Source organism: Podarcis erhardii, assembly GCF_964252035.2.
Source record: "Podarcis erhardii genome assembly, chromosome: 1".
In the NCBI taxonomy this organism is placed as follows: Eukaryota; Metazoa; Chordata; class Lepidosauria; order Squamata; family Lacertidae; genus Podarcis; species Podarcis erhardii.
Window position 1 is genome coordinate 60,220,091 of NC_138497.1, and position 12,924 is coordinate 60,233,014.

The following is a 12,924-nucleotide window of genomic DNA, read 5'->3' on the forward strand; positions in this document are numbered from 1 at the left end:
GAAAAGTTTGGACTCTTTACCACTCCTTGGTAGCAGAATAGAACTTCTTAAATGTGATTACATTTGTTCCAAACAATGTAAGTGATATGAAATTAAACCTGAGGGTGACAAGGCTGAAAATCAGGTGGAGGTATTACTGTATATGCAGCTAATTAAGATGTACAAAGAAATGTCAGGGGATGCTGGGTAGGGAATCTAAAAGAATTATTGAACAAGAATGTAAAGTGATAAGAGCGTATAACTGAAAATCTATAAATAAAATAAAGAAATTAAACCTGAGAGAAATCAGGTAAGCAGCCTTGGTTCAATAAAGGAGCTCAATTTGCTTTCGGTTCTAACACACCAACAACACAATCCTATGCATGTTTAGTTGGACATAAATCCCACTGTGTTCAATAAGACCTACTTCCTTAGTTGAGTATGTTTTAAGATTGCAGTCTTAAGCAATTTGGGAGTATGACTCTAAGCTGTGCTGATTACAGCCTAACACGCTGTGTGACTCAAAAGACCAAAAAGAATTGTTTCCATTATTTTGAACACTACAAATGGGCTAGGCCAAATTAAAAGTATTGACTCCCTCTTGTTCCAGAGTCTTGGATTCTAGTTCCCGCTCTGTAAAACAGATCCCACCTTTATCTAAAGCATAGACTCTAAGTGCAAGACATACTTTGAAAGACATTTTCAAAACTGTTTTGCTTAGAATGCTGAGGTTTCTTGAAAGCTCCCCAGGAGCATCTCAGTAAGAAGACCACTAATGCGGGACTACCTTCTCTGAAAGACAACATGCTCAGACTACTGAACTTCCTCTGCAACGTACAACTTCAGGGGAATATTAAGAGTACACTCTCAGTGCTTGCCATATGCTCTAAATGAGCTGTGTGTGTGACCTAAGATAAGCCACATGATCCTCTGTAACATGCACAGGTTCTGGGCCAGCTGCTCAGAAAGGTTGCAGCTCAATAGTAAAGCACATGATCCGCATGCAGAGGATTCTTAGCATCCTCTGAGAAAGTCCTCTCTTTGCCCAAGACTCTGAAGATTGGCTGTCTGCTGACAATACTACTGAGCTAGACAGACAAGTGGTCTGACTCAATCTAAGTCAGCTTCACACATTCAGCAAACTGATCGGAACTGGAAAGAGTTCCTGGAAGGTTTGAAAACAAATTCTTTGTAAAAACATCCCCAGCATCTACAGCAGGGATGGGGAAGCTGTGACCCTCCACATGTTGGTGGACTACAACTCCCATCATCCCTCACTAGCTATGCTGGCCAGGGCTCATGGATGCTGGAGTCTAACAACATCCAAAGGATCACATCTCTGATCTATAGCTAACTTCCGGTCATCACAGCTATTCATGTGCACTTACTTCCATTCTGTACTGCATGACAAACCTGAAGACACATGGAGTACACAACGCAGGCTGCAGAAGAACTGTCCACGCCACCACTAAGTGGCAAAAGAAATCCTCCCTTAACGAATTGCAACAGAGTGGGGAAAGAAAGAAAACAGAACATTGTTGGCAACCATGTATCTGACTATTCAGCCCACCACTGCACAAACTACCGTATTTTTCGCCCCATAAGATGCACCGCCCCATAGGACGCACCTAGGTTTTTTTGGGGGGGGGGAATAAAGGGGGGGAAATTATTCCCCCCCCCCCGGCGCGGGGGCTGGCACGGGGGAAGCCTGAGCTTCCCCCGACCCCAGCCCCCAGAACAGGCTGCCGCCCCAAGCCTTGCGTGCCCGGCGGGACCTCCTGCCGGGCGCGCAAGGCTTATGGACATCTGTCCGAAGCAAGGGGCTAGCTCCGCAGCTGGCCCCCTGCTTTGGGCTGCAGGCTGCTGCCCCAAGCCTTGCGCGCCCGGCGGGACCTCCCGCCGGGCGAGCAAGGCTTGCCGACTTCTGTCCGAAGCACGGGGCGTGCTATGCAACGCACCCTGTGCTTCGGGCTGCAGGCTACTGCCCGCAAGCCTTGCGCGCCTGGCAGGACCTCCCGCCGGGCACGCGAGGCTTGCGGATAGCTTCCTGAAGCCTGGAGAGCGAGAGGGGTTGGTGCGCACTGACGCCTCTCGCCAGCGGCGTAGCGTGGGTTGTCAGCACCCGGGGCAAGGCAAGTAATTTGCGCCCCCTAACCCGGGGCAAGGCAAGTAATTTGCGCCCCCTAACCCGGGGCAAGGCAAGTAATTTGCGCTCCCTAACCCGTGGATTTGCGCCCCCTAACCCTACAAATCTATGCCTATGAATGATGGCCCCCCTCTCTCTCTCTTTCTCATATTCCAATTGATTCCCATTTCGGCCGATCGATCCCCCAAGCTCTCACCCAGCGAAATTCGTGCGTAATTACGCTTCGCCATCCCTAATCCTGCCGCTTCCACCGGGAAATCATGACGGTGCATTTCTCCTCTCCAAACTTTCCCCGGCCCTTTGCCGGCCGGCGCAGCCCTTTTGGCTACGAGCTCCCCTCCTTCTCTGCCCGCTTCCGACCCCACCTCCCCGTCCAGCCTCCCTACCTCCTGAAAAAAGGCGCCGGCGCCGAGCAGGACACCCCCGCGGCCATCGGAGAGAGGCGGGGCCGAGGGAAGCAAGCCAATGGGCGAGGCGGGGGTAGGTGGCCACGGGGGCGGGCGCTGCCGCAGTCCTCAGGTGGGCAAGGTAGGAGCAGGCGGAGGCTGGCCGGCCACTCTGACAATAGGGGCGGGCCGAGGGCACGACGGGGCTGGGCCCTCTGGACTCGCGCCCCCCCCAGATGTTGCGCCCGGTGCGGCTGGCACCCCCGGCACCCCCCACGCTACGCCACTGCCTCTCGCTCTCCAGGCTTCAGCGAAAGCCTGCATTCGCCCCATAGGATGCACACACATTTCCCCTTCATTTTTGGAGGGGGAAAAGTGCGTCCTATAGGGCGAAAAATACGGTATATATCCACCCTAATCTTATTCACTTCTGGCCAGCTGTGGTCCCAAGTCTCCTTTCTCAGATCAGAATTAAAATGCATACCTTTTCTCATATGATTTTGGAAAGTGCAAGGGGAGAGGTGACAAAACAAGGCCCCTTCCGTCATTTGGCTGAGAACAACTCCCATTTTACTCTACCTTTCTCAGAATTTATTTCTGCTGTGATCCTTCCGGATAATAATATTGTTGCATAATGACTATCATCATCGTAATCAATTTATCATTCACCTTCTAAGCAACCACCTCAAGGTGATGTACCCAGAAGATAACAAAAATATCCAATACGTTTGTGAACGGTATGAAACAGTTGGTACCGGAATGCCTTCCTCATTCCTTTTCCCTTATGTATCACGTCTCATATACTGTAAGGCTGCGATCCTAACCCTAATAAAACTTACTTCTAAGTAGATATGGGTAGAATAGCACTGTAGGCCTTTCATTTTGTTTCTGGCTGATTTACTTGGAAGCAGCCATATTACCAGAAATGTAGTGAACATGGAGTGTACTGAACATGTGGTTCTGAAGTAGGGGTAGGAAACTGGCACAATGGTTTAGCTGAATACCACCCATAGACTCCATATTCATTATCAGGCAATTCAAGGTGCTAGTGCTTTCCTTTAAAAACCCATACCAACTCAGGCCCCAAGTATCAGAAGAGGCACCTCCTCCCACACCAAGTTGTCTATGCACTATGATAGTCCAAGGTGGTCCTTCTCTGCCTTCCATCTTTAGGAAAAGTACATCATATATATACAAGAGAGATGGCTTTGTCTATGGTGGCAACACAACTATGTAATGCCCTCCTGAGGCAGATATGCATGGCATCAACAATGTATTATTTCTGACACTGGATTAAAACCTTTTTTACTTACCCAGGCATTAAAAAAAATATTTTTGTCCGGTTACGTGGTTTTATTCCTCTTAAATTTTGTTGTTGGTTTGTATTTTTGTAATTGGGTGCTTTTTTAAAAAAGTGTGCACTGCCCTGAAATCCATTTTTGGACAAAGGGCACTTCATTGATTTTTAAGATAGAGTAATTATATAATAAAGCTGCCTGCATATGAATATAATTTTAAAAAATAAAAGAAGTGTGTCAGCACATCAAATCCCTATTCATGGCAAGCCAAACTGTGTCCTGTTTCCAAGGCAATTCACCAAGCATATCTTTACTGATTTTCCCAGCTGTCTCCTTAATTTTAAGACATTAGGGGCTGTGGAATGCTATGCATGGGGGGGGGGGGTCAAGCAGATCAAATGAAGTCAAAACATCTTTAAACAGTAAAAAACACTCCATAAACACCATTTTTGCTACCTATTTCAGAAAGAAACAAGAATGGGCAACCTGCAATTCTAAGTTAAAAGTATCTTCATCTCAAAATCCATGCAGACTTTCCATTACCCTTTTTTAAATTAAAAAAACCAGCCTTCTCCAACCTGGTGCCCCCGAGATATTTTGAGTTGTAGTCCAAATTTTTTGAAGGACATAAGATTGGGGAAGGCTAATTTAGTTGAATGAGGGAGTAGAAGTCTTTACCTGTTTACTGCGCCGCAAATAGTCCCAAAGCCAACATGCAGGGCCAAGGCTGAAAGCAAAAGAGCACCTGTTTCAAGATGACTGAGGAAAGAAGGCATATTCTCACAAAATCATTGGAGCTTCTCTTGGGATTGCACCTTGGCAGCCCCTATATTTTATTATGAATTTCATGATCTCTATTTACATTGCACATACACACACACAACTGACAGCACAATCCTATGCATATTTACTCAGAAATAAGCTCCAATGAAATCAATGTGACTTATTTCCAGGTAGGTGTCACAGGGTTACAGAGCAAGTTACTTAAACCGGGTCAATGCTATCGAGAACCATGAAGAGGACTAGGAGAATGAGCACGGTCACACTCCATCAACAAATGTCTTCAACCTGGGTGACCAAGGCAGTTTCAGTGTCGTGACAGGGACATGAACTCAGACTGAAATGGATCCAGGCATTTCATTTCAGTTATGAAGGGCACATTTAGATATAAACCACAGCTTTGCTCTTTCAACAGATATACCAACAGTAAGTGAGATGGGCTGGGGGAACTGTTCCTTTTCCAGAACTGAGCAATGATTGCATCCTATCCATACCCTAGTGCTAAAATCATGGAAAAAGAGGCCTGCAAGATGCTTATTTTATTTTTATTTTTATTTTATTTATATCCTACCAAAGGAGCTCAGGGAAACATACATGGTTCTCTCACACACGTGTGTACACAAATAAACAATTTTGTCCTCACAGAGTAGATTATGCTGGGTCAAGGTCACCCACTGACCTCCATGGTTGAGTAGGGATTTGAACCTGGACTTCCAAGTTTTAGACTGATATGATAATTAATAATAAATAAATAAATAAATAAATAAATAAATAAAACCCCACCCAACTAGCTGGGTTTTCCCAGCCACTCTGGGCAGCTTACAGCATATATTAAAAATTGTAAAACATCAGACATTAAAAATATCCTGATACAGGGATGCCTTCAGATGTCTTCTAAAAGTCAGATAGTTGTTCATTTCCTTAACATCTGAAGGAAGGGTGTTCCACAGGGTGGGCGCCACTACTGAGAAGGCCCTCTGCCTGGTTCCCTGTAACCTCACTTCTCACAGTGAGGGAACTGCCAGAAGACCCTCAGAGGAGGACTTCAGTGTTCGGGTTTAATGATGGAGGTGGAGATGCTCCTTCAGGTATACCCACTATATTCCCAATTATTCAACCAAATCCTTAATCTATCCTACAGAACGACCTTACACTGTTACATCAGACATGTGCTCTTCAGAACTAGGTTTAGATCACAGTCCTACATATGCTTGCTTAGAATTAGCACAAATGAAGAGAAGCTCCTGGTAGCAAGGGTCTGAAATGTCCAAGCAACGGATACTTCACATGTGGCTTCTATCTGTATTTTATTTCAGGAAGTCAATTCCTCTGAAATAAATTCCATTTAAATGTGTCTAGTATTGGTGTGCCTGTTGATTTTAATTTTTAGAACTTCTGAACACAATGGGAAAGGGTGAGGGAAGGCTATATTGTAGTACATAATTTTCACTATCCATAAGAATACTTAAGGCATTAAAAATAATCATAGAAAAATAGAATTAGAAGGTAGACTGTACAAAAATGAAGGTTGGAAAAATGTCTGTAAGAAGGATTCTGTCATTGTTCATCACATTTCACTACAGAGAATCAATGTCCACTTAGCAGAAGGCTGAGGCTCAACAGTGTTCAGTTATGGAGAATGGAAATGTTGCTTCTTATTAAGTTCCAAACTGCTCCAAATCTGTTTACTAAGCTATCAGCCTTGGAGGGAAGCTTGCAGAAATATCAGCCTTGAAAATGAGCACACTTTGTAGAACACTTTGTTCAGAACTTCAATATCTCATTTTTAAATCTCCAATAAGGATAATTAATGATTTCTTTCCCTGCTCTAAAGACACATGGCTGATCTAGTAAAGGGGGTTGGGGAGCCCAGGGGTACAAACTAAGGCTTTTGGGACTGATCATGGAGGGGAAAAGTGGAGTGGTGCGGTCCAACTCTGCTCTGTTTGCATCAGACAGGGAGATGTTATACAAGGAGACAGGCTTCTTCCTAATTTTGCCTACCTGATCTCTTCCTCAGGACTATGATACCTCCACTGGATTGGCTCGCTCACAGGTGTACATACGTCATCAAAACATGACAGGGCAAAATTTACTTTTATTCTATGGTAAGGAGTCACTCTGCTTCCCTGCTCAATTAAAACGGAAAAAGAGAAGGTTCAGAAAACGAGAGGCATTTTACCTGTAGAAAAGCAGGCTGTTTCCTTATGTTCTGGAATACAGTATCTTTCTGGATGCTTCAGTTTTAGCTCACATTGGCTGTAGTTTCTAAGCTAACAAACACCTTGTGGGGAGGGGAATCACATATAAGAAATTCTTACTGCTAAGTTTCGAGAGGATATTTCCGCCCTGTAACTTCTGACATCTTCCAAGTCCAGTGTGGCAGTCAACACTTCCTAAAAAACAACAGCGATATCAACCTGTAATAAGGTACTGAGTTTACAGAACCTATTTTGATGTGTTTTCTCATTTAAACTAAAGGCACAAGAATTTCTAACATACTTTTACTTTGAATGTAGTAAATAAAGCTCCCATTATGCACTCACACTAACACACAGGAGTGTCCTTTTAAGAATATTTTGCAGCACTCTCAAGCACAATTCCTAGAAGTGGGCACCTTCTGTGCCAGCATTTAAACACCTACTGAAAACTTTTGTAGCCCACTAGGCCTATGCAGGCAATTAAGAGTACAGTACATCTTCCACAACTGATGTTTGTTATTAACTTGTTTCTTTATTATTTTACTGTTTTGTTTTGTTTTTTTGTTTTATACTGATGTAAACCACTGTGAGATATTTTTATGATACATTAGTATATTAAAATTTTATGAATAAATAAATGCATTACCACATCATCCAGAGAAAACTGAAGTCCTTGAGCAACAGTGTCTCCATTCATAGAGATCATAGCACAGCCGTCATAATACAGACGATCGCCATCACAGCCTTTCTGGTTAGCCATGACATATATCCCACCATTCTAAAAAAGCATGAACACACATATTATTAAAAAGACAATTCAGCCTATATGTCACTAACTGCCACAATAACATTAACCTTTTAAATAACATAGCAAAAAAATTGCTTTCCATTCTACTTTTAGAGAGCTGCTGTGAGCAACTTATGGGAAGCCACATTTTGATGAAGAATGCTTCATCAACAAGTGCCCTCAAAGTAATTTCCATACAGCAAACAAAGCCATATTATTAAAAATTCACAGAACACAATTAAAACATCAACATTAAAGCATCAACAACAGGCATAGGCAAACTCTGGCCCTCCAGATGTTTGGGACTACAATTCCCATCATCCCTGACCACTGGTCCTGTTAGCTAGGGATGATGGGAATTGTAGTCCCAAACATCTGGAGGGCCAGAGTTTGCCTATGCCTGATCAATAACAAAGCCACACACACACACACACACCAGTGGTATAATACCAGGCAGACTCAAGGCATGCTCAAAACAATCTAACCACAGCTCCAGAAGCTAGAAAAAACAAGCAAGTCTTCACCAAGTGATGCAATCTCTATCAGTGTTGTGGCCACCTATGCCTCCAGGGCAGGGAGCTCTGCAGCTGGCACACCACGACCTACTCTAAGGTCCCTGCACAGCAAGCTAAATGTACTGGTGAGACCACAAGTAGGAGTCCCTGTCCCATATCTCGGAGCTTGGGGTGGCTGATATGGGGAGAAGTGCTCTGTCAGATACCTAGGCCTGGAGTCATTCAGAGCCCAATGCATTAAGAGTTATCACCCTGAACTGGGCCTGGTAACACAGAGGCAGCCAGCGCATATTGCACAAAGTAGATGTTCTATGAAATTGCACAGAAGTGCCTGTCAGTACTCTGGTGGCTGCATTCTACACTAGCATCTTCAGACTGTCTTTAAGGGTAGTCCTGCCTTGTCTAGTAGTCTAGCTCCAATATGTTTAATAGGAGCATCAGCGTAAAGGCAAGGCAGTTCCCAACAAGTCCTTACAAACAACTGGGGCTGCCCGTGCCAACCCAAGTTAACAAGCAGTGGGAAGTTCTTTCACAATACCAGCTCTGCAAATATGAAAGCGAAAAGGCCTAGTATTTTGCTTTCACCCACACAACTCAGCCACTTACTTCTCCCCACACAATCTGCTCCTGGTTACAGAATTATGTAAAGAAGTTGGGGAGGTTGTGGGAGCCAGACATCAAATACAGATACTTTTCAAAGAACCATAGCTCATTTCCATGATCAAGAGGGAAACTTTGCCAAATTGCTGCGATCAGAAAAATAACTTCTGGCCACTGCAGAGTATCTCAGTTTACAAGAGAATCCATACTGAAGGAAGATATTAAGTCATCAGTTTTTTTGTGGAAATTTATCCTGTTTCCTTGTCAGGGTTCCCAAAACTGATCATCTGCTTAAAGCAGTGATGGCCAAACTTGGCCCTCCAGCTGTTTTGGGACTACAATTCCCATCATCCCTGACCACTGGTCCTAGGGATGATGGGAGTTGTAGTCCCAAAACAGCTGGAGGGCCAAGTTTGGCCATCGCTGGCTTAAAGGTAACTACCATGTCCAGGGTTTCTTTCTTTTCACAAGCACTAAAATCAAGTCCCAGGTTATAAAGGATAATTCAACATGACAACGCTTTACAGATTATGATCTGAAGACAGATGATGAAGCAGCCTTGCTGGCCCCAAGGAAGTCTGACTCTGGGAACAGAGACTTTTGGGCAACACTACATTTGCCACCTTGAATTATATTGATTAGATATCAATGTCACACACACCATTTAATAAAAAATCAGGTAAAATGTGGGGATATTTGACCTACCTTAGCTGTTGCAAAATTTACCAATTCCACTCGGGTATTAGCTTTTCGCAATACATGGTGACTCGCTGAAGAATTTGTGAAGATCTCCACTCCATCAATTCCCATTTCAATGTGAGGACTATGAAATTGAGGAACCACAAATTAAGTGAAAAGCTTGCAGCTGTGTGTCATCCAAAATTTGCATTGTGCTACTGGATCAAAATTTAGCGCAGCAACAGCTTGCTGTTTGACTGCATGGAAAATGCAGTTTCGCTGCCGCCAAAGTGCTCTTCTAGGGAACAGATGTTCAGGTACAACTAATATACCCATACAGAAAATGCCACTTACACCATTACTGCATGAGTAGAGTACGCAGCAAGGTGGATGAAGTCTTCATTTGGAAACCGTCATCTATGTGAGTGTTGCCCACTCTTTGGTAAGAGTGCCTCTCATCAAGTCCATTGTATGAGATAGTGCCACCAATCTAGAGCACTGCAGCCAATGTGCAACGTCCCACATGCCTTGTAGCTTTACACCAGGTTTAGGAAAACTCCGGCCCTCTGGCCCTACAATTCCCATCATCCCTAGCTAACAGGACCAGTGGCCAGCGATGATGAGAATTGTAGTCCCAAACATCTGGAGGGCAGGAGTTTGCCTATGCCTGCTTTACACTGAATCAAATGTTTATGGATGACTGAGCTCCATATATTGACTTTAGAAAAGTCAATTTACGAATGCCAAGCCCATGCTTACCTTATAAAGTAATTAAGAAAAACTATTGTGCAAATATGAAATGTAAACTGAAGCTCTGGTAAAAACATGGGCATAGTCTATGAGCACCTCAAGCTACATGAATCATAGATACCCTCTGATTTAATGATTTACTGATGCTTGTTATCAGATTTCTTTTTATGCATACAGAGTTATCGTTACTACCATAATTCTTTCTATTATTATAGTTTAAGTTTGGTATTTATGATCAGTGACTTTGGATATGAACATTTATTTCCTCAAATTAGAAAAGCTCAACCGCCACCGCCCCCACGTGCAATTACTAAATACAGTGGTACATCGGTCTAAGAACAGCCCTGTTTATGAAATATTTGGTTTATGAACTCCGCAAAACCAGAGGTAGTGTCCTGGTTTGCGAACTTTACCTCAGTCTAAGAATGGAATCCGAACGGTGGAAAGGCACCGGCAGCAGGAGGCCTCATTAGGGAAAGAGCGCCTCGGTTTAAGAACGGCTTTGGTTTAAGAACGGACTTCTGGAACGGATTAAGTTAAAAAAACCAAGGTACCACTGTATTCAGTGTATAAAACAAGCAATAAACAATTTAAGGACATTTGTGGATACAGAACTATCTACAATGAAAGCTGAAGTTCTCCATATTGCCATCTTATTGATTAACCTGACTCGTTCTCTAGAATGTTCCACATAGAGAGAGAGAGGGTGAAGGGGGTCTTCAATGTTAACTGCAAAACTGATTTGGATTTTATTTATTTTAGCAGCTTTGGGAATCCTCTCCAAACCTTAATTCACCTCTCTTACCTGACTGGTGTCCACAGTTCTTCACAGATTTCACTTCCTATGCAGGTATCTAAAGTTGACAGAACTCCATCACCAAATGGGACACTTTCCTAAGACAAGCAAGGAGTGAGGATGGGCCATTGGAATAGGAAAAAATAATGTGATTGACCATCATACAAAATTATCCATCTAAAGCTGTGATAGAGGCATTTATCGTATGCAATTTGACTCACAATACCCTAATAAAAACATCTCTCAAAAAGGTTATGAAACTAGTTTACATCATTTATATTTTTTTAGTTGGAACATACTGTACCATAACACAGGGATGGCCAATTATAATCCAAGTCACAAGACGTAATATTGGGCACAGTAGCTCTCAGCTACAAAACATGTCAGGAAATTAAGCTCTGGAAACTGCGCTTCTGAAAGGCATGTTTCTGATCCCTTAACCAAGATAAAAGGTATCACAAGTGGACTATGGGGTTTCACAATTCCTCCTCACAGGGTTTCCTGCCCTTCTCTCCAATCAGTCTAGCGTTAACTTTTAATGTTAAGCAAGGTTTTAGTTTAAATCAGGTAATTTAAACTTGCTTCAAACCCTGGTCTGAAAGTGAATCCAGACGAGCAACAGCTATGGTTAAGGGCTATGCTAACATAGCCGTTGTTTTAAGGCTAATGGAATTAAATGAGAGTTGCCAACATGACAACCACAGAGGCCTTCACTATTACCCTCAGGGTCCCCTCTTCCTGCAGAATCTAGCCAGAAGAATAGGATATGGTGTGGCACCCACAACAATTCACCTGATTTGCAAATGTGCCCATGGTCTCCAAAAGCTCCTATGGCTTGTTTTACATGAGCTTTCATTTTAAATTTGTACACTGCAGAAACTGCCTTTTTGGCAAGAGAATACAGTGTAGAAATACTGAGGTAACATTTATTCAGGAAAATTTGAAGTGCAAGGCTATGCATGTCCCATTAACAGTAATAATACAAGAGTTTTCAATCAACTTTAGTTTTTTAATTTATTTATATTCCAAATATAAGAACATAGAAAGGAGAACAAAAATCACCAGTTAGCACCTGTAACATCAAACCGCTAGTATCTAAACCTTGGGACTCGGCAACATTTGTAAAGATAAAGCGCTTTATATGCATTATAACACCAGATGGCGATGTGGAGTCCCATTTTTCGCCACCAGAACTTCCCTGTATGAAGTTTACAATGCGTTTAACTGAATCGCTTCTTTGACGTGACTAGATCCAGCCATGGTCGACAGTCAAAGGTGGTGGATTTTATTATTATTATTATACTGCTATCCCCCATATGTATCAAAGCATTGTACCTGAACTGTTATCTCTTGTATCATCCTGGGAGGAAAATATTCTTCCACATGCCTAAAGGAGAGGTATGGGGGGGAAATTATGCGACAAATAAGCACTTAAACACACTTTTCCATATACTAAATTTTAACACACTGCCAAACCTCTTCAGCTCTGTGACAAAGAGGGTTTTTTTTATAAAAAATCAAGTTAAAGCAGAAGCTTTTCATAAACGAGGCCTGCACAACTTGCAACCTACCAAGCCTGAGATCTATGGGTACAGGGTGGTATGCAAATTCAACAAATAATAATAATTTTAAAAGTCAAATGCAACTTTAATAATAATTATATTAATAATACATTTTTATTTGTATCCCGCCCTCTCCGGCCGAGGCTGAGCTCAGAGCGGCTAACATCATAAAAACAACACAATAAACATAAAAACAGACATCAATTAATTAAAATCCATCTTAAAATTAATTCAGACAAGTTAAAATCTGGGCAGGTGGCAAATATCAGGGTGGAATTGAGAGTGGTTAATACTTGCCAAGACCAACTGTTTCCACTGATCATGCAAGGACCTGTGAATGGGTTGGGGGCCTCCTTCAGGCTTGTTTTATACAAAGGAAAGTAAGTCAAACTGCATTCTGCCCAAAGGCCTGGCAGAACAGCTCCATCTTGCAGGCCCTGCGGAAA

The 12,924-nt window shown here is 42.9% G+C and overlaps 1 protein-coding gene across 1 annotated transcript in view; it reads right to left on the bottom strand.

Moving 5' to 3' along the window:
* The window catches only part of NADSYN1 (NAD synthetase 1), a 33,192-nt gene that overhangs the window by 12,928 nt on the left and 7,340 nt on the right, over positions 1–12,924 (bottom strand). Inside the window, exons 6-13 of the mRNA XM_081836737.1 lie at positions 12,252–12,303; positions 10,926–11,014; positions 9,398–9,515; positions 7,437–7,568; positions 6,911–6,985; positions 6,594–6,718; positions 4,488–4,536; positions 1,368–1,470 (exon numbers count right to left, since the gene is read on the bottom strand). Of these exons, the coding sequence (XP_081692863.1) occupies positions 1,368–1,470; positions 4,488–4,536; positions 6,594–6,718; positions 6,911–6,985; positions 7,437–7,568; positions 9,398–9,515; positions 10,926–11,014; positions 12,252–12,303 (743 nt within the window). The remainder of the gene's footprint in view (positions 1–1,367; positions 1,471–4,487; positions 4,537–6,593; positions 6,719–6,910; positions 6,986–7,436; positions 7,569–9,397; positions 9,516–10,925; positions 11,015–12,251; positions 12,304–12,924) is intronic.